The sequence below is a fragment of the Gekko japonicus genome, unplaced genomic scaffold (genome assembly GCF_001447785.1).
Source record: "Gekko japonicus isolate JY-2015 unplaced genomic scaffold, Gekko_japonicus_V1.1 scaffold1118, whole genome shotgun sequence".
Lineage (NCBI taxonomy): Eukaryota > Metazoa > Chordata > Lepidosauria > Squamata > Gekkonidae > Gekko > Gekko japonicus.
This window is the reverse complement of record NW_015176006.1, coordinates 576,945-597,082: the sequence shown is the minus strand read 5'-3', so window position 1 is coordinate 597,082 and position 20,138 is coordinate 576,945. Positions and strand designations below refer to the sequence as shown.

The 20,138-nt window shown below is 48.6% G+C and overlaps 1 protein-coding gene across 1 annotated transcript in view; it reads right to left on the bottom strand.

The window, feature by feature from the left end:
- SLC15A4 (solute carrier family 15 (oligopeptide transporter), member 4) overlaps window positions 1-20,138 on the bottom strand; it is a gene marked incomplete at its 3' end in the record, with an annotated part of 48,697 nt that overhangs the window by 6,697 nt on the left and 21,862 nt on the right. The window contains exons 2-4 of the mRNA XM_015426488.1: window positions 15,352-15,647; window positions 11,934-12,105; window positions 8,566-8,643 (exon numbers count right to left, since the gene is read on the bottom strand). Coding sequence (XP_015281974.1) covers window positions 8,566-8,643; window positions 11,934-12,105; window positions 15,352-15,647 — 546 coding nt within the window. The remainder of the gene's footprint in view (window positions 1-8,565; window positions 8,644-11,933; window positions 12,106-15,351; window positions 15,648-20,138) is intronic.

Below are 20,138 nucleotides of genomic sequence, written 5' to 3'. Positions count from 1 at the left end.
AGATTGGATTTATACCCTGGCCTTCACCATCCAAAGGAGTCTCAGAGAGACTTACAATCTCCTTTCCCACAACAGGCACCCTGTGAGGTAGGTGGGGCCGAGAGAGCGCTTTCGAGAAGTGCTCGTGACAGAACAGATCTGAGAGAACTTGTAACTGACCCAAGGTCATATCACAGGTGCATGTGGAGGAGTGGGGAATCATACCCAGTTCTCCCACATTAGAGTCCGCACTCTTAACTACTACACCAAACTGGCTCTCAAGAAGACCAGGGGAATTAACAGAGAAGATGTCCAAGAAGGGCAACTGGCCATGATAACTTTTTTTTTGGCCTTTTATGCTACTCATTTAGGGCTGCCAAGCCTCTAATGGGGGCAGAGCATCCCCTGGCCCAAGTCCTATTGCTTACGATTGCCAACCTCCAGGTGGTGGCTGGAGATCTCTCACCATTACAACTCCAGGCAACAGAGATCAGTTTACCTGGAGGAAAAGGCCACTTTGGAAGGTGGACTCTCATAGAATCACAGAGTTGGAAGGGGTCATACAGGCCATCTAGCCCAACCCCCTGTTTAATGCAGGATCAGCCTAGAGCAGGGGTGTCAAACATGCAGCCCGGGGGCCGAATCAGGCCCCCGGAGGGCTTCCATCAGGCCCGCAGTGGAACTGGCCATCTCCTGCTTCCAGTTCTGCTGCTGCTGCTGCATCACAGCTTGCTTTGCCAGACTCTCTTAATCACTCCACCATGTCATGTTCTAACTTGGGTCCTAGACTCAGAACTCTGAGCATGAGATTTCTGTGGTGAATGTCAATAAATCAAAAGTAGGTTTGCAGCTTACAGATACACATCTGAACAGCATACTCAGGACTGCAACAGCACAGACATTTTGATGCAACAATTCAGAGTAAGAGGTGTCAGTTATCAGATACTGTTAAATAAACAAAATATTGCAAGAGTGCTAATGTTTTAAGCCTGTTTTTAGTTTAAGTTAAAAAAAACACCTTTGTGTTTGTGTCCTTTGTAATGTTTATATCTCCGCTACCTGGCATTACATTTTATGACACACATGGCTTGGCCCAACAAGGTCTCATTTATGTCAGTTCCGGCCCTCATAACAAATGAGTTCGACACCCCTGGCCTAGAGCATCCCTGATAAGGGTTTGTGCAGCCACTGCTTCAAGACTGCCAGTGAGGGGGAGCCCACCACCACCCTAAGCAGCTGATTCCACTGTTGCACCACTCTTACTGTCAAAAAGAGTTTCCTAAGATCCAGCCAGTACATTCCCACCCTTAATTTAAACCCACCATTGTGAGTCCAATCCTCTGCTGCCAAGAGGAACAGCTCCCTGCCCTCCTCTAAGTGACAGCCCTTCGAAGACTTCAAGAGAGCGATCATGTCCCCCCTCAATCTCTTCTTCTTCAGACTAAACATTCCCAAGTCCTTCAGCCTTTCCTCATAGGGCTTGGTCTCCAGGCCCCTGATCATCCTCAACACTCTCCTCTGCACCCGCTCTATTCCGTCCACATCCTTTTAGAAGTGAGGCCTCCAAAACTGCACACAATATTCCAGGTGTGGCCGGACCAATGCAGTGTACAGCGGGACTACCACATCTTGCGATCTGGATGGTATACCTCTGTTGATACAACCCAAGATCGCATTAGCCTTTTTTGCCACCGCATCACACTGACCGCTATTATGGCATTACATCCTGCTGAGGTCCTTCCCCTCCCCAAACCCTGCCCTCCTCAGGTTCTCCACTCCCCAAGTCTCCAGGTATTTCCCAACCCAGGGATGGCAATCCATTGCCTGCTACCGCTGGAGTGGCAGGAGGAGAATTTTTTTTTTAACTGCTGCCTTGTGTAGCTCTGGAAGTTCTTACTAATTACCATAGAGTTTCTGGTGAATCCTACAGCTACCCTTTGTCACTTCTGGGGTATTGCTAGGAATCACCTGTAACCACAGAGTTTCTAAAGCTACCCTTTGTCATTCTGGAAAGTACAGGGCAAGAAGACGAAGTCAGATGAACCCTTGGGCCCAATCTGGCAAGGCACTTAATTTATTTAGAAGATTTATACCCTGCAGTTTTCCAAACCTAAGACGGCAAAATACTTTAAATAAAAATACATTAAAAAAAATTATATGTGACAAACACAGCTCAATGACTAAAACAGAAGTAGTAAAACCAATAGTACAAAATCAGCACAAAAAAATCAGAAAAACATAAACATGGGGAGAAAGCCGGACATAAAATTCAATTAAAAGCCCGGGAAAACAAAAATGGCGGATTGGCCAGTAATGGAGGGGCCAGGCAAGTTTCAGGGGGGAGTCCACAAGAGGGGTGCCACCACTGAGAAGAGCCCCATCTCTAATTGCCTTGCTTTGGAACACGGCCCGGGGACACCAAGAGCAACACTTACAACGAAGGTCGTAACAGCTTCTAATCCAAGTCCCCTTCCTACTCTCAGATCAAAATCCTAATATAGCTTTGGATGTCACAATTTTTTAAAAAAACTACTTTTGTCTTTTGGGAAATAAACAGAGATTACAAATGAAATTTCAGATTTGCTGCACTGCTCAAGGCATTGAGTCACAGAGCTTTTATTGGACAAAGGAACGGAAGATCTTCATCGGCAACCTGGCCATCTTTATGACTCAGCAAAAAAACTCCTCTGAACTCTCCCCGCTTTCCTCCACACTTAAGTCAGGGTCTCCTTTCTCCCATAAACTGCTCGTGCTCTGGGTTAGGGCCGCCGTCACCTTTGTATCCCCTACTGGGGCCTGCAAACTACCAGCACTAAATGCCTGTTGCACAGAAGCCAAGGAGCCAGGAGAAGAGGAAAGAGAGATTAGGAATTCATTTCCCCCAAGGCAGCCAACTCATTAAAGTAACATAACATGCCATGTGCAGTGGCCCGGAGAATTCAGCAGAAAAAGGATTTATGGCCACATTAGAGTATTGCAGGAGGTCACGGGTTAAGCTCCCCGCACAGAGGGCGGGCACACAAAGTGTTTACGATAGAGATATTTTGTACGCCCGCAAGGTCCATTTGCACACCAGACCTGTCTTTTGGGAAAGAAACTCAGTTAATGCCGCCAAGCGTCTTGCCTTCATTAAAATTCCTCTTGACAAGACAATGGCACGGGTCAGCTTTGTCAAGTTTCTGACGGGAGGAGGCAGGCCGCTCAGTTTTGCAGAGCTCAGCAGCCACCAGAAGAGTTCACGCAGGCGAGTCACGAGGGCTCAATTAATATTTTTGAAAGCCGCACTGGGATCCTTGATTTAAGAGGGTTCTTTAAAAAAAAAAAAATTAAGCATTCAGGTTCACAAAAGGGGAGGCCGAGACCTTGGGCTGCACCGGGAATTCTGAAACAGGCCAAAGTGCTATGCAACACAGTGAGAGAGTCGCGGTGTTCTTTACTTATTTAATAAAAGTTTTCTTGTGTAGCTTTCACCGGCACTGCTGTTTCTTGGAAACTCCAGCTGTGTTTGTTACTAGATTCTTTATTAGGGTTCCCAACTCCAGGTTGGCAAATTCCTGGATATTAGGGGGTACAGCCTAGAGAGAGAGGCGTTTGGGGAGAGGAGAGAGCTCAGCAGGGTATGATCTCTAGAGTTGTAGTTTCAGGAGGTCACCAGACACCACCGGGAGACTGGCAACCCATTCCTTCTGCTGGCAGTCAGCAACGAATAAGCTATCAGTAACAAAAATGGAGGCTCCCAAATTGCTTCTGGATCCAAGGAAAGTGCTGTCTTTGGGCTGGGATGTCGCCAGTATCCTGATGACACTCAACTGTATCTGTTGATGGACGGATGGCTGAATACCGCCCCAGACAAATTGGCCAGGGGTCTAGAGGCTGTGGTTGGTTGGTTGAAAATAAATCCGTCAAAGACGAGGGTCCTGTGGCTGAGCCGGGGAGATCCTGGGCTGGGATGCCAACTTCCGACCCTTGACGGCGACCCATTTACACCAAGGCCACTCGTGAAGAGCTTAGGAGCCAATGCTCCCTCTGGGCTGTGGAGTCCTGTGAGCAAAAATTCTACTTTGTGAGCTACTGGCATGAAAGCTGTGAGCGAGCCATTTGGCTACTGCGTAAACTAGTTTGCTCTGGAGCCATCCTTTCTCAGCTAATACAAGAATGTGTGAGCCAGAGGCTAAAAACCTGTGAGCTAGCTCACACTAATTCAGCTTAGAGGGAACACTGCTTAGGAGTGGTTCTGGAAGCCTTGCTCTCGATGGAGGCCCAGTTCACATATGCTGCCAGAATGGCATTTTCCCACCTATGCCAAGTTCGGCAACTGGTTCCCTTCCTGTCTCGCCCAGACTTAGGCACAGTGATCCATGCAATAGTCACCTCGAGGCTAGACTACTGTAACTCGCTCTACGCAGGACTACCCTTGAGACTGACCAGAAACTTCAACTGATCCAGAATGCGGCTGCACGTGTGCTTACAAGCACTCCATCTAGAGCACTGGCTCCAAGTTGAATATGTTTTTAACTTTCAAAACCCTACACGGTCAGAGACTAACATATCTTTGCGACCATCTCTCCCAGAGAGAAGAAGAAGAACAGACTGAATTTATAACCTGCCCTTCACTACCCAAAGGAGTCTCAGAGCAATTTACCTTCTCCTTCCCCTTCCCCTCCCCACAACAGACACCCTGTGAGGTAGGTGTGGCTGGGAGAGCTCTGACAGAAACTGCTCTTTTTCAAGGACAGCTCTTATCAGAACTACGGCTTGCCCAAGGTCATCCAGCCAGGTGCAAGTGGAGGAGTGGGGAATCAAACCCGGTTCTCCCAGATTAGAGTCTGCGCACTCAACCCCTACAACCAAACTGGCTCCTTTTTTATGTTCCTCTCCAAGGAAATCTTTAGTAAAAGGCGAAGGATTTATGCGATCTGAAGAGAAACCAGAAACTTAAGAATAACCACTCTTACTTAAGTACTACATCTCGAATGCTAACAATTCACAGGTCCCATCTGCTGAAGAGAAACTCAGGCTTGGTGGGAGCATTCTAAAAAGTTTCTTTTTGCCTGTGAAGAAATCACTGTAAATCGCCCCTTCCTCTGAAGCCCCACACCTGGACATACGGCAGCCTTCCCTCATGAAACTGTGACAAACAAACAACTCCGACTCAGAAAACATCTGGGGACTTGCGGGCAGAGCCTGTGGAGGGAGGGGTTTGGGAAGGGAAGGGAAGGGACCTCAGTGGAGTATAAGGCCTAAGTCCACCCTGCACAGCAGCCATTTTCTCCAGGGGAATTGATCTCTGCCATCTGAAGATCAGTTACGTTTCCAGGAGATCTCCGGCCAGTGTTCCCTCCAAGCTGAGTTAGTGTGAGCTAGCTCACAGTTTTTTAGCCTCCGGCTCACACATTTTTGTCTTCGCTCGGGAAGGAGGGCTCCAGAGCAAACTGATTTATGCAGCAGCCAAATCACCTGCTCACAACTTTCATGCCAGTGGCTCACAAAGTAGAATTTCTGCTCACAGGACTCCAGAGCTTAGAGGGAGCATCGTCTCCAGCCTCCACCTGGAAGCTTGTATATCAAAAATGAGAGCTCACGGGAGGAGATTGTATAAATATAAAGACACTCCGTGAATGAATGACGAAGAAAAGCAGAGAAATTATATTGTATGAAACAATTCAAACCATTTGAAATCTTTGTTAAAGAACCCTTATATATATATATTCTTAAAGTGCTAGGATCAAAAAGTACTTGATACGATGGTCCTGTTCATACGAGGGGTTTTGGTCCGGGAGCGAGACAGAATGGGGGTGGATCAAACGGGCACGATCCCACGGCAACATCTGGGAATCGTTGCCTGCCCGTCTCCGATCCGTCTCTCCCGGCCGAAACCCCGCACCAAAAAGAACCACCTAACCTGGTGGTTCTTCTGATTGAAGCACCGCAAGCCGGGCCGTCGGATCGCCGGCGCGTCTTTGCGCCGGCTCATCCCCGGCTCCTAGCCAAACTGCGCATGCTCTGACATGCGCAGTTGGGCAGGCTCCCCGTCTGAACTGTGTTTTCTCCCCGGCATCTGATCGTGCCGGGGAGAAAAGGCGCCGCGGCCCAGGGGATCGTGGGATCCCGCCGCGGCGTCTCAACTTTGGCGCGGCTTTTAAAAGCCGCGCTTTGAGCGACTTATCCCCTGCCGTGTGGCAGGGGCCAAAGTAGGAATACAATTAAAGTCCACAATTCCTTTGTATAAAAAAACTTCAGGAGTACAATGGTTCCACGCCTAAGCCCACCCTGCACAGCAGCCATTTTCTCCAGGAGAATTGAACTCTGTCATCTGAAGATCAGTTACGATTCCAACCGGTAAACCTAAGCCAGCAAATCTAAGCACCAGCGAGTCACTTATGGCAGCTTAGAGGCCCGTTTATTTCCTTTTCCTTTTTTTCTTTTAATCAAAGGACACAGTAGGGCTTAGAATGCGTCTGCTCCTTTTGGAAACGCCTCTCCTCAAACCGGCAGCTTCTCGGGAGGCAGTTTTCAAAATTATGGAGAAACACTGACTGGTTAAGACGAAGCAGGTTAGCGCCTGGATGAAAAAGCCTCATTTATAAATACTGCATTAAAATCATCATACATTATGGATACGGGTTATTAGCATGTTATGGAAGCGAGCAGAATGCATTAGAAAGGCTTGTCGGCTCAGCCTGAGGAAAGAGCTAAGGGGGTTGTGGCCCGGCGGCTGGGCTAAACCTGTGTCTTGCTGTTACACTGATTAATCATTCAACAGCCTTGCCAGGACGGCCCCAAAGTTTGGGCAAGACAAAACTTTCAGTGCCGAAAGGGATATCACATGGACACCATCCCATGGGTAGACCATAACAGAAGTCAGGGGTCATTTCGTACAAAAAGAGGTGCAGGAGCTCATTAGCATAACTCCTATGCATATGCCACACCCCCTGACATCACCGGACGTGTGTCAGAAGGCAACACCCCCTGGCCAGGCTCCACTGGGCTTTTTTGGATTGCTAGCTATTGGGGGGGGGGGGACGTGCAGATCTGTCCTCGCAGAGGATGGAGAGCTTGTACCTGAATAAACCTTGGCCTTAAAGGTGCCACTGGACTGTTTTGGACTGGGGGGGGGGCTCTTCAGCTTACCTGGCTGCTTCTTGCTCTGACTGAGGGCTGCTGGGAGCAGGGGGTGGGGTTTGTTGCATGTCCCCGCCCCCTGGGCTCTTTACTGCCGGAGCACCGCTCCTGTGCGCTCCCGCAGGAAATGACCCCTGACAGAAGTGAGCAGGAAGGTGGCCATTTTGGACCTGGTCAGAACTGCCCCCTTGCTCCCAGCAGTGCTTTTATTTCCACACAGACAGCACCATAGGCCTCTACATCACATTTTGTCCCATTCTTCCTCACAGAGACTCGGAGCCGTGCTGTTAGTTCTCCAGTCCTCCACAGCAACCCCGTGAGGTAGATTAGACTGAAAATGACTGACCCAAGGTTGCCCAGTGAAGTTCATGGCTGAATGGGAATCTGAACTTGGGTCTGGTGTAGCAGTTGGACCGGAATGCGGGATCTCCACGTTCAAATCCCCACCGAGTGATCTCGGGTCCGTCGCTCTCTCTTAGCCTAATCTGCCACACAAGGTTGTTGTGTGAACAAAATGGAGGAGCGTTTTTACGTCTCCTCCTAGACGTAAAAACGCTAATCAATAAATCCTGCCTCATTCGAAGGAGTAACTTTCAAGTACTTTTTAAAGTAAGGTTGAGCCAACCAGTGGTCTCAAGAAAAAGATATAAGGCATGTAGGTCAGCACTTTCAGAGCTGGGTACCTGCTGATCAAACGGTTCCTGTGTCCACCTATACTGCTGCCTCAGAGAGACACTCTGCTATGATCCTGATAATCCCATAGATAACTGCCATCCTTTGTTTACTCATATTTTGGTACCTTGAATTGAGTGCTTCTGAGCATGTGCAAAGTTCTTTTCTCTCTCCACAGAGAGAATGTTTCCCTGCCTGCCTCAATGTGTTGTTGAATCCTATATCTCACACTCAGTGGCCTAGGATGGCAATTCCCGCCCTCCCCGCTGGACTCTGTGGTGTCTCAGAGGCAGCCAGGGATGGAATAACAGGCCATCTTTCAATGGAGAGGAAGTCGTTCATACAATACTTTGGGCTGTCTGTCTGGGAGAGGAACACACGTGCCCCAAATTGGCAAATGCCCCACTCAGCCCCCTTCAGGTTCCTCTTAAAAGGGGGCAGAGCTCCACACATAATGCAGCACATGATGGGCCTGAGTACATGAATCGAGCCCATGAAACCGTAACCCAAGTAGCTGCTCTCCTGCCAGGTCTTTTTCCAGGTTTGCCAACCGCCAGGTGGTGGCACCTGGAGATCTCCTGGAATTACAACTGATCTCCAGGCAACAGAGATCAGGTGACCTGAGGAAAATGGCGGCTCTGGAAGGCGGACTCTATGGCACTGTACCTCACTGAAGTCCTTCCCCTCTCCAAACCCCGCCCTTCCCTGGCTCCACCTCCCAAATCTCCAGGTAGTTCCCCACCCAGAGCTGGCAACACGATTCAAGCAAGAGATCCACTTCTCCTCACTCACCGTGTGGGTGTTCGACGTGCTGTTCGAAAACTGAGGGATTCTCAAGTGCAGGCTCTGGAGGACGTACGTCGTCTGCATCTGAAGTTTAAGAAACACCAGCCGATGTTAGCAAAGACAAATCCCCCACATCCATTACTAAAAGTGGGCATCTTCTAGAAGACACGAGCCCGTTCCTGTTTTCGTCACTGAAACGACGGAAGGTTTGGTACCGAGGTCATAGGAGCACAGAGTCCAGACACAGAAGGGGGAAAAAGAGAAACGTTTCTGGCCCTCAGGAATGCAAAGATATGCTAGAAAGTGTGGCGGGCAATGCCTTAGGAAATTTCTAAACACAATTTTCTGTTGTTGGTCCTAGTGCCGGGGGGGGGGGGGTCAGTGCAAATGTTGGCTCCACCCACCCAGGCATAGCAAAAGCATAATTAGATGGAATGAAAATGCTGCAAAAAGTGCTCGTTTTATAATTATTTTATTAGGTTGGCTTTTTTTTTTTTTTAAAGTGTGAGCCCACAGAAGCCTGTCTGTCTAGCCCAATATCACCAGGTCGCAGAAGCTAAGCATGGTCAGCCCTTGAAAACCCTCTATGGGATCACCGTAAGTCTGGGAGCCTGGGAAAGAGAAGGCTTAGAGGGGACATGATTGCAGTCTTCAACTATTTGAAGGGCTGTCATGTAGAAGATGGAGCAGATCTATTCTCTCTTGCTCCGGATTGCAAGACTAGATCTAATGGGTGGAAATTACAAGGGAGCCGATACCGGCTAAATATCAGGAGAGACTTCCTAACTGTAAGAGTGGTTGAGCAGTGGAACAGTCTGCCTCGGGAGGTGGTGGCTGCTCCTCCGCTGGACGTTTTCAAGCGGAGGCTGGACGACCATCTTTCGGGTATGTTGTAGGTATGTAGGGCTGTCTTTCAGCTATGCTCCTGCAGAGTGCAGGGGGTTGGACTAGATGACCTGCAAGGTCCCTTCCAACTCTAACATTCTATGATTCTAAGTCACCTGCGACTTCATGGCCCTTTCCACCACCATATAACAACAACAACAAGCATTTAATTTCAGCTGGGTAGTCGTGTTAAGTCTACAGTGATAGAACTAAATTAGAGTCCACTAGCACCTTAAGGGCCAACAGATTCCACGGGACAGGCTTTCATGAGCCACAGCAAATATCATGAGATACAAATAGGATCTTCATTCTTCATTCCCATTTGTATTTGCAGAATGTTAGTAAATACTAACTGGAGAAGACCCTGATGCTGGGAAAGACTGAAGGTCAAAGAAGATGGGGACGGCAAAGGATGAGATGGTTAGACAGTGTCATCGATGCAACGAACATGAAGTTGAGCCAACTTCAGAGGACGGCGGAAGACAGGAGGGCCTGGCGGGAGCTGGTCCATGGGGTCGCGAAGAGTCGGACTCGACTGTGCGACTGAACAACAAAGTAAATATTCAAGGAGGGAAGGCAGCAAGGTATACCCTGATCTTGTCAGAGCCTGGAATCTAAGCAGGGCCGGTACTTGGAAGGGAGACCTCCAAGGAAGACTCTGCAGAGGGAGGCCAGGGCAAACCCACCTCCGCTTAATCCCTTGCCTTAAATGCCCCTTGCTGCGCTCTCCATAAGTCGACTGCGACTTGATGGCGCTTCACATACACACAGAGTAGCTATTCGTTGATATCCTGACTTTCCCACATATTAGGACCAGTGTTCCCTCTAAGCTGAGTTAGTGGGAGCTAGCTCACAGTTTTTTAGCCTCCGCCTCACGCATTTCGGTCTCAGCTCAGGAAGGAGGGCTCCAGAGCAAAGTGATTTGAGCAGCAGCCAAATCGCCGGCTCACAACTTTCATTGCCAGCAGCTCACAGAGTAGAATGTTTGCTCAGGAGACTCCGCAGCTTAGAGGGAACATTATGACTCAAGGTGACACCCACGGCCTGTAAATGTCATTATTAAGCATCTAGTCCATGAAAGTCCCATACCTCCCAACATGACATAAACAAGACAAAGATACGCCTGCAACCCCACAAAAACCTCTGCAACCATTCGCACTGCCCACCCTACCTCTCGCCATCATGATTACACAAGGATGAAGGGGCATCACTGCTATGTGAGGCACCCAGTTCTCTTCAACGGCCTGGTCCTCCATGGGTTTCAGAGCTAGGGGTGTCGGTTCTGGGTGAGGAACTTCCTGGAGATTTGGGGGTGGAGCCTGGGGAGGGCAGGGTTCGGGGAGGGGAGGGACCTCAGTGGGGTACAACCAATGCTGCGGAGTTCAACCTCCAAAGCAGCCATTGTCTCCATGGGAACGGATCTTGGTCGTGTGGAGATCAACTGTGATACCGGGAGATGTCCAGGTGCCACCTGGAGGTTAGCGACCCTATTCAGAGCTAAGATAAGATGGATAGGGTTCCTCGAGTTGAAGCTACATGCTTTTCTCATCATTGTCCCAGAGTGCATGATCAACTGTTGAAAATATCCCCCAGTGACTGCAGAGTGTGAAACAAACTGAGACCTGTGCAGCACCTAGAGCCAGTTTGGTGTAGTGGTTAAGTGTGCGGACTCTAATCTGGGAGAACCGGGTTTGATTCCCTAACCCTCCACTTGCACCTGGCTGGATGACCTTGGGCAAGCCATAGTTCTGTCAGAGCTGTTCTCTCAAGGACAGTTCTGGAAAGAGCTCTCTCAGCCCCACCTACCTCACAGGGGAGGGGAAGGGAAAGGAGTTTGTAAGCCACTCTGAGACTCCAAGTGAAGGGCAGGGTATAAATCCAATCTCTTCTTCTTCTTCATGTGCATGGAGTTACATGCGCGTAATCTACAGAAGACAGATCCATTCAATGATCAGATGCTTAATTTACAGAGAAATCCTTGAGGAATTTATTTGTTATATATGTATTTATTTATTCCATTTGTAGGCTCTTCGGCTTTGAAACGGAGATGAGCACCGCAACCCTAGAGTCAGATTCGACTGGCTTTCGAGCAAGGGAACCTTTACATTTACCTTTTTACCCCATCTTTCTCCCCAATGGGGACCCAAAGTAGCTTACGCTGACCTCCTCTCCTCCATTTTACCCTCACAACAACCCTGTGAGGTAGGTTAGGCTGAAAGCGTGTGACTGGCTCAAAGCCACCCAGCGAGCTTCCAAGGAACGAGTGGGGGGACGCAAACTGGGATGCCCCAGACACCTGACTGACACTCTTATATCTGGCTCTCACACTAAAAATTGTAACCAGAAACCCCAGCGGGGGAGACTGCAGTAGGAACCAGAAAATGATAGTCCGGGGGGAACAGGGACAGACAGACCACGTGATGAATGTGAGTCTGTGTCTGCTACACCAGTTGGGTACAAGGGTGAAAAGACCAGTTGCCGCCACAAACCTGAAAATACACCGTCCAGTAAGGTATGAGTGCCAGGAAGACAGGGATGATCTTGACCAGCGCCTTCACATCTTCGACTTTGTCTTCCCTGAAGGGCCCTCCGCGAGAGGCTTTGGCCATCTCAAAGAGGTTCTGCTTTATAGGACGCTGCTGAAGTATCCCTTGGGTGTCCCTTTTGAAAGAACAAAAGAGCATTGGAGGGAGAAAAAGAGGAGGGAAGGGAAGGGGGGGGTCAAAGACGCACTCTCCATTTCCCAAAACAAAGCCATTTGGATTGTCATCCGTCATAGGGATGTAAGAGAAGCCATCTTGGATCAAGCCAATGCCTTACCCAGTCCAACACTCTGTATCACATGGTGGCCAAAACCCAGGTGCCATCAGGAGGTCCACCAGCAGGGCCAGAACTCCAGAAGCCCTCCCCTGTTGCCCCCCAAGCACCGAGAATACAGAGTGTCACTTCCCCAGACAGAAGAACATAAGAGAAGCCATGTTGGATCAGACCAATGGCCCATCCAGTCCAACACTCTGTATCACATGGTGGTCACCCAGGTGCCATCAGGAGGTCCACCAGCAGGGCCAGAACTCCAGAAGCCCTCCCACTGTGGCCCCCCAAGCACCAAGAAGACAAAGTGTCACTTCCCCAGACATAAGAACATAAGAGAAGCCATGATGGATCAGGCCAATGGCCCATCCAGTCCAACATTCTGTGTCACACGGGGGCCAAAACCCAGGTGCCATCAGGAGGTCCACCAGCAGGGCCAGAACTCCAGAAGCCCTCCCACTGTGGCCCCCCAAGCACCAAGAAGACAGAGTGTCACCTCCCCAGACATAAGAACATAAGAGAAGCACCAAGAAGACAGAGTGTCACTTCCCCAGACATAAGAACATAAGAGAAGCCATGTTGGATCAGGCCAATGGCCCATCCAGTCCAACACTCTGTATCACATGGTGGCCAAAACCCAGGTGCCATCAGGAGGTCCACCAGCAGGGCCAGAACTCCAGAAGCCCTCCCATTGTTGGCCCCCAAGCACCAAGAATATAGAGCATCACTGCTTCAGACTGTAAGGACCGGCTCCAAGAGTCCCATCTGGTGCTTTGAATGAGGAGACCATGGAAGGCTTATTTGCAGTGACAGGCATCCCTGAGGAAAAGGCACAATTCCTTGAACCCAATGCTGTGCTCAAACGGCATCCCTGTATTCTCTCCCATAGAAGGAATGGGTAAAGTGGAGCATATGTACACTCTAAGTTGCCTTATCCTGAATCAGGTCATTAGTCCATCAAGGCCAGTATTCTTTACTCAGACTGGCAGCAGCTGTCCAGTTGGAGGTCTTACACCTGATCCCTTTAACTGGTGGTACTGGAGATTGAACCTGTGGCCTTCATGCAAAGCAGATGTTCTACCACTGAGCCACAGCCCCTCCCTACAGCACTTTTGTTTGCAAAAGGGTTCCAGAGGAGATCCGGGAAATTACAGGCCAGTCAGTCTGACGCCAATACCAGGTAAGTTGTTGGAAACTGTTATTAAGGAAAGAATTAGCAGGCGCATTGATGAACAAAACCTATTGAGGCAGACTCAGCATGGGTTCTGTAAGGGAAGATCTTGTCTCACTAACCTGTTAGTGTTCTTTGAGGGACTGAACAAACATGTGGACAAGGGGGACCCAAAAGATACTGTTTACCTTGACTTCCAAAAAGCTTTTGACAAAGTTCCTCATCAAAGGCTCCTAAGTAAGCTCAATAGTCATGGGATAAAAGGACAAGTCCTTTTGTGGATCAAAAACTGGCTAATTAATAGGAAACAGAGAGTGAGTATAAATGGGAAACTTTCTCCATGGAGGGTGGTAAGCAGTGGGGTACCACAGGGATCAGTACTCAGTCTGATGCTTTTTAACTTGTTTATTAATGATTTGGAGTTGGGAGTAAGCAGTGAAGTGGCTAAATTTGCAGATGACACGAAGTTGTTCAGGGTGGTGAAAACCAGGGAGGATTGTGAGGCACTCCAAAGGGATCGATCGAGGATGGGCGAATGGGCGTCAACGTGGCAAATGGGGCTCAATGTGGCCAAGTGCAAAGTAATGCACATTGGAGCCAAAAATCCTGACTATAAATACAAGTTGATATAAATACAAGTCCAAACTGGCAGAGACTGACTAAGAGAGAGATCTTAGTAGATAACTCAATGAAAATGTCGAAACAGTGTGCGACTGCAATAAAAAAGGCCAACGCTATGCTGGGAATGACTAGGAAGGGAATTGAAAACAAATCAGCCAGTACCATAATGCCCCTGTATAAATCAATGGTGCGACCTCATATGGAGTACTGTGCACACCTCAAAAAGGATATTATAGCATTGGAAAAAGTGCAGAAAAGGGCAACTAGAATGATAAAAGGGTTGGAACACTTTCCCTATGAAGAAAGGTTAGAACGCTTGGGGCTCTTTAGCTTGGGGAAACGATGGCTGAGGGGTGACATGATCGAGGTTTATAAGATTATGTGTGGGATAGAGCAGGTAGAGAAAGAAGTGCTTTTCTCCCTTTCTCACAATACAAGAACTCATGGGCACTCCATGAAATTGCTGAGCAGTCGGGTTAGAACAGATAAAAGGAAGTACTTCTTCCCCAACACATGGAATTCACTGCCACAGGAGGTGGCGGCGGCTACAAGCATGGACGGCTTCAAGAGGGAATTAGATAAACATATGGAGCAGATGTCCGTCAGTGGCTATTGGCCAGAAGGTATAGAAAGGAACTCTGGGGCAAGTGATGCTCTGTATTCTTGTTGCTTGGGGGGGCAACAGTGGAAGGGCTTCTAGTGTCCTGGCCCTACTGCTGGACCTCCTGATGGCACCTGGTATTTTTGGCCACAAAGTGTTGGACTCGATGGGCCACTGGCCTGTTCCAACATTGCTTTCTCTTATGTTCTTATTATTGTAGCAAGTGCAAACATCACTCTGTGAGCACGCAGAGACATACTGTACGCCCACATACCCATCCTCACACTATAGGAGCATTTAACATTTCCGTAATGCTTTCCTGGTGGTCAAGCTCTTTGAACGTATTATTTTGCTGACCTCCTTACAAGGGAGCCCTGTAAGATAAGCTTCATATTGTTATTCCTTTACTTCAGACGGGGGGGACGGAAATTGGCTTGCCTAAGCCCCCCAGGGGAGTCTGTGGCAGGATTTGAATCAGGAACCTCCCGTATCAAGGTTCCCACTTTGGTATCAACAAGATCATCACTCTGGCTCCTCCTCTCTTCCCATCATATGGCACTGATGTCCCAGGATTTTGTGAAATGCAACTGCAGCTCCCAGGGCTGGAAAGTCTGAAGGCCACTGCTCAAGGACAACCGAGGGACATCAAAGCCCTACGCAGAGATGAGCTGGCTCCGTTCTCAGCAGCTACAGTTCAACTCACCCGTTGCTCAAGTGTTCTCTGGGCCTTTTCCTGGAGCAGCACGAGTAAGCCAGAATCTTAAACATGTCCGTGAAGGCGCTGCCGTCGGGGGGCTTTGTGATGAAGAAACTCTGGCTGCACAGGAAGACGACGAACGAGACCCCGATGCAGACAGCCGGGATGATGTAGCCTATGACGAAACTGACGTTCTGCTGGATGTAGGCGATGCCTCCCAGGGACAAGAGGGCGCCCACGTTAATGCTCCAGTAGAACCAGTTGAAAAAACGGCGAGTCGCTTCAGGGCCTCGATCTTTGACCTGCACACGATTTACAAAAGGAGAGAGAGGGAAAGTCATTCACTGTCTCCAAAAGGAAGCGTTCTATCAATACGATACATACACATTTTTTTAAAGAGGGGGCAGGGGAAAAGAAATAGAAATTTGATAGGGGGGGGACTGCAGTGTTCCCTCTAAACTGTGGAGTCTTGTGAGCAAAAATTCTGCTTTGTGAGCTCCTGGCATTAAAGCTGTGAGTGAGCGATTTGGCTACTGCGTATATTAGTTTGCTGTGGAGCCATCCTCCCTGAGCTAAGACAAAAATATGTGAGCTGGAGGCTAAAAAACTGTGAGCTAGCTCACACTAACTCAGCTTAGAGGGAAGACTGAGGGACTGAAATATATGCACTACTTCCCTTCTTTTTAAACCAATCCACCATTATTTATGAGAATTCTAAACTACAAGTACTTTCACTTTCTACAAGCAAAATTACAAATACTGCCCAGCAGTAAACAAAGAGGGAACCCTGCAAACTGCTGCACATTATGCTACCATAGCAAATGTATCTTAATTTTTGCCATCTGGCGCCGGGGAGGGGGGGGGAGCTGGAAACAGAAAACACACATTTTATAATAAACAACATAAAGGTGTATTTATTTGGACAGGAACGAGAAGCTTCACACAGTCACTATAAGGCTAGAAGCATCATTGGATTAAACTTGATATTGTCGGAAACACTGAACTCTTCATTAGTGTATTAGCATATACATTATAGCATACTAACGGCAGAGCAAAATTAGGCACATTCGAACAATAAACATATGCTTGAAAATATGTTGTATGTTTATGCTTATGAGTATAGACAGGAATTATTTTCTAGGGCTCTAGATTGTCTCACACAAAAAAAATCTTCATACTAGACATCTGGACACCACAGTTTTCCCTGCAATACATCTTAAATCAGGGTTTCCACTCGATCTGGGGAAAGTGATGCACTATATTCTTGCTGCTTGGGGGCGGGGGGAGCAATAGTGGAAGGGTTTCTAGTGTCCTGGCCCCACTGATGGACCTCCTGATGGCACCTGGTGTTTTTGGCCACTGTGTGACACAGAGTGTTGCACTAGATGGGCCATTGGCCTCATCCAACATTGGCCTCTCTTATGGTCTTATGTTCTTAACCCAGAGTGTCAACTCCAGCTATAGTGGGGTGGGGAGATTAACTCCTGCTCCCATGCCATTTTTCTATTGCAAATTCACCTCCCCAGTTGCTCTGAAAGAGGCTAATCAAAGATGGTACACAGATCATGTCTCAATCCTAAAGGGAGCAGCATTTTCAGCTAGGAATCTGTGCAGATAGCTGACCAATAGGGAACCTCCCCCTGGACTATTTTACGAGACAAACACCCCACCTGGACTTCCAGACAAAGAGCTATATATAGCTTAGCCCTAAGTGACCTTGGGGCGTTCTGCAACTGGAGGACTGACTCGATTATCTGCCTAATCTGTCCAAGGGTTAAGTACTAACTGGCAGATAACTCCCTCAGATAATCACGCTCCTCTAATGGAGCCCTCTCTATCAGAGAATTACTTCCTCTGTGCAAAACCACTTTTATCAGATCCCCAGAAGTGCACTTGCTCCGGATAAACAGGAATGCAAGGAGTTTTGACTGCTGAGAGTATGTGTGTGTCCTTCAAAAGACAATGCCGTCGCCCGCTGAGCTCCGAAGTGTTTGAGAAACAACATGGCACGATGAACAATGAGTTTAGGGTTATTTATGATGCAGACAGCCATCCTAAGAAGAGATGTATGCAGGGGTCATTTCCTGCGGGAGCGCACAGGAGCGGAGCTCCGGCAGTAAGGAGCCCAGGGGGCGGAACAAGCCCTGCCCCCTGCTCCCAGCAGCCCTCAGGCGGCCCATGAGGAGCAAGAAGCAGCCAGGTAAACGTTGCAGGGCCCCCCCCCCGGCCCGCCTTCAGGTACAAGCTCTCCCTCCTCTGTGAGGGCAGATCTGCACGTGTCCCCCCCACCCAATAGCTAGCAATCAAAAACAGTCCAGTGGAGCCTGAGTGGTGGGTGTTGCCTTCTGACACACTTCTGGTGATGTCAAGGGGTGTGGCATATGCAAATAAGTTATGCTAATGAGTTCCTGCACCTCTTTTTCTACGAAATGACCCCTGGATGTATGTGTATGTTACGTGCCGTCACGTCGCTTCCAATTTATGGCGACCCTATGGATTAATTCAGGTGGGTAGCCGTGTTGGTCCAAAGCAGTCCAGCGTCACCTTTAAGACCAACAAAGTTTAATTCTGGGTGTGAGCTTTTGTGTGCATGCACACTTTTTCAGTCACTGTATCCGAAAAAGTGTGTATGCACACAAAAGCTTATCCTATGAATTACACTCCCCCCAAACGTCCTGTGGCTAACAGCCTTGCCCAGGTCTTGCATACTTGAAGGCTGAGGCTTCCTTGGTGGAATCAGTCCATTTCCTGCTGCCTTCAACTTTTCCTGGCATGACTGTATTTTCCAGTGACTGTTGTCTTCTCATAAGGTGACCAAATTACAATAGCCTCAATTTTAGCTTCTAGGGAGAGTTCAGGCTTGATTTGATCTAAAGGTAAAGGACTGCTCAAAAGCCAGTCGAATCCGACTCTAGGGTTGCGGTGCTCATCTCCGTTTCCAAGCCGAAGAGCCAGCGCTGTCCGAAGACGTTTCCGTGGTCATGTGGCTGGCATGACTAAACACCAAGGCGCACGGAACGCTGCTACCTTCCCACTGAAGTGGTACCTATTTATCTACTTGCAATTTCTTGCTTTCGATCGGCTAGGTTGGCAGGAGCTGGAACTAAAGACGGGAGCTCACTCCGTCATGCGGCACCCGGGTCTCGAACTGCTGAACTACTGACCTTTCACAGCCTGCAGTTCAGCGTCTTAACCACTTGAGCCACTGCAGCTCCTATTGATTTGATCTAGAACCGACTTATTAGTCTTTTTGACAGTCCACGGTATCTGTAAAACTCTCCTCCAGCACCACTGCTGCGTTCACACACACTAAATAATCCACTTTGAATCCACTTTCAATGCACTTTCAAACTGGATTTTGCCCGTTCACACAGTACACATCCAGTTTGCAAGTGGATTGAAAGTGGATTATTTAGTGTGTGTGAATGCAGCCCACATTTCAAATGAATCAACTTTCTGCATTTCAGTGGCAAAAATAGGTCCCTGCCTCAAGGAACTTACAAATTAGAATAGATAAGAGGGGAAGCGCAGTGAGGGACAAAGAAAAGGCATTTTCAAAAATGTAAAGCTTGGGTACAGCTGGGGATGAGAACAGAAAAGGCTGAGAATGAGGTTTTAGATAAGGGGTCTGAACAGAGGTTGTCCCGCATACATGATCAGGTGGAGAATTCCAGCTATCAACCACAAAACCACACAGATTAGAACACTGCTGGATCAGACCCCAAAGCACATCTGATTTAGCCTCCTGTTTCCACAGTGACCAATGAGATACCCTGAGAAACCCTCAAGGAGGACACGTAGGCTTAACCGGGACCCAGGGGTATACTGCTTGTGAACCTGGAGGTTCCATGCAGCCATCGATGGACCTCTCCTCCATGAACATACCCAGCCTTCTTTTAAAACCATCTCAGTTAGCGGACATCACCTTATCTTACAGCCGTGACATCCATAAATTAAATAACGCGCTCAGCAAATTTACCAGTCAATCAATTTCTTTGGGCGCCCCATGACTTCTAGCCAGGGGTCATTTCATAGAAAAAGAGGTGCAGGAGCTCATTAGCATAACTCATTAGCATAACTTATTTGCATATGCCACACCCCCTGACATCACTGGAAGTGTGTCAGAAGGCAACACTCACTGCTCAGGCTCTACTGGACTGTTTTGGATTGCTAGCTATGGGGGGGGGGGGAGATCTGCCCTCACAGAGGAGGGAGATCTTGTACCCGAATAAACCGTGGCCTCAAAGGTGCCACTGGACTGTTTTGGATTGCTAGCTGGGGGGAGGGAATGCACAAATCTGTGCAGAAAGGAAGGAAGGAGAGAAAGAAAGAGAAGGAAAGAAGGAGGGCTGCTTTTTGCTCCTTGTGGCCCAGGGCTGCTGGGAGCAGGGGGCGGGGCTTGTTGCATGTGCCCACCCCCTGGGCTCTTTACTGCCGGAGCTTCGCTCCTGTGCGCTCCTGCAGGAAATGACCCCTGCTTCTAGCATTATGGCAACCAGAGACAAAGCTCTCTCTCCCTTCTGTTCGCGACACTCCATGTATAATTTTATGAACTTCAATCATATCTTCACTTAGTCTTGTTTCTTTACTGAAAATCCCCCAACTCTTTAACTGTTCGCCACAGGAAAGGTGCTCTGACCCCCTGTTCCTTCCGACTGCCTTCTTTTGAACCTTTTCCAGTTTCTAAGATGCCCTTTTCGAAATGGGGCAGCCCAGACTGTATAAAGCAGGGGTACCCAACACGGTGCCCATGGATGCCGCGGCGCCCACCCACACTTTTTCTGTTGTCCACC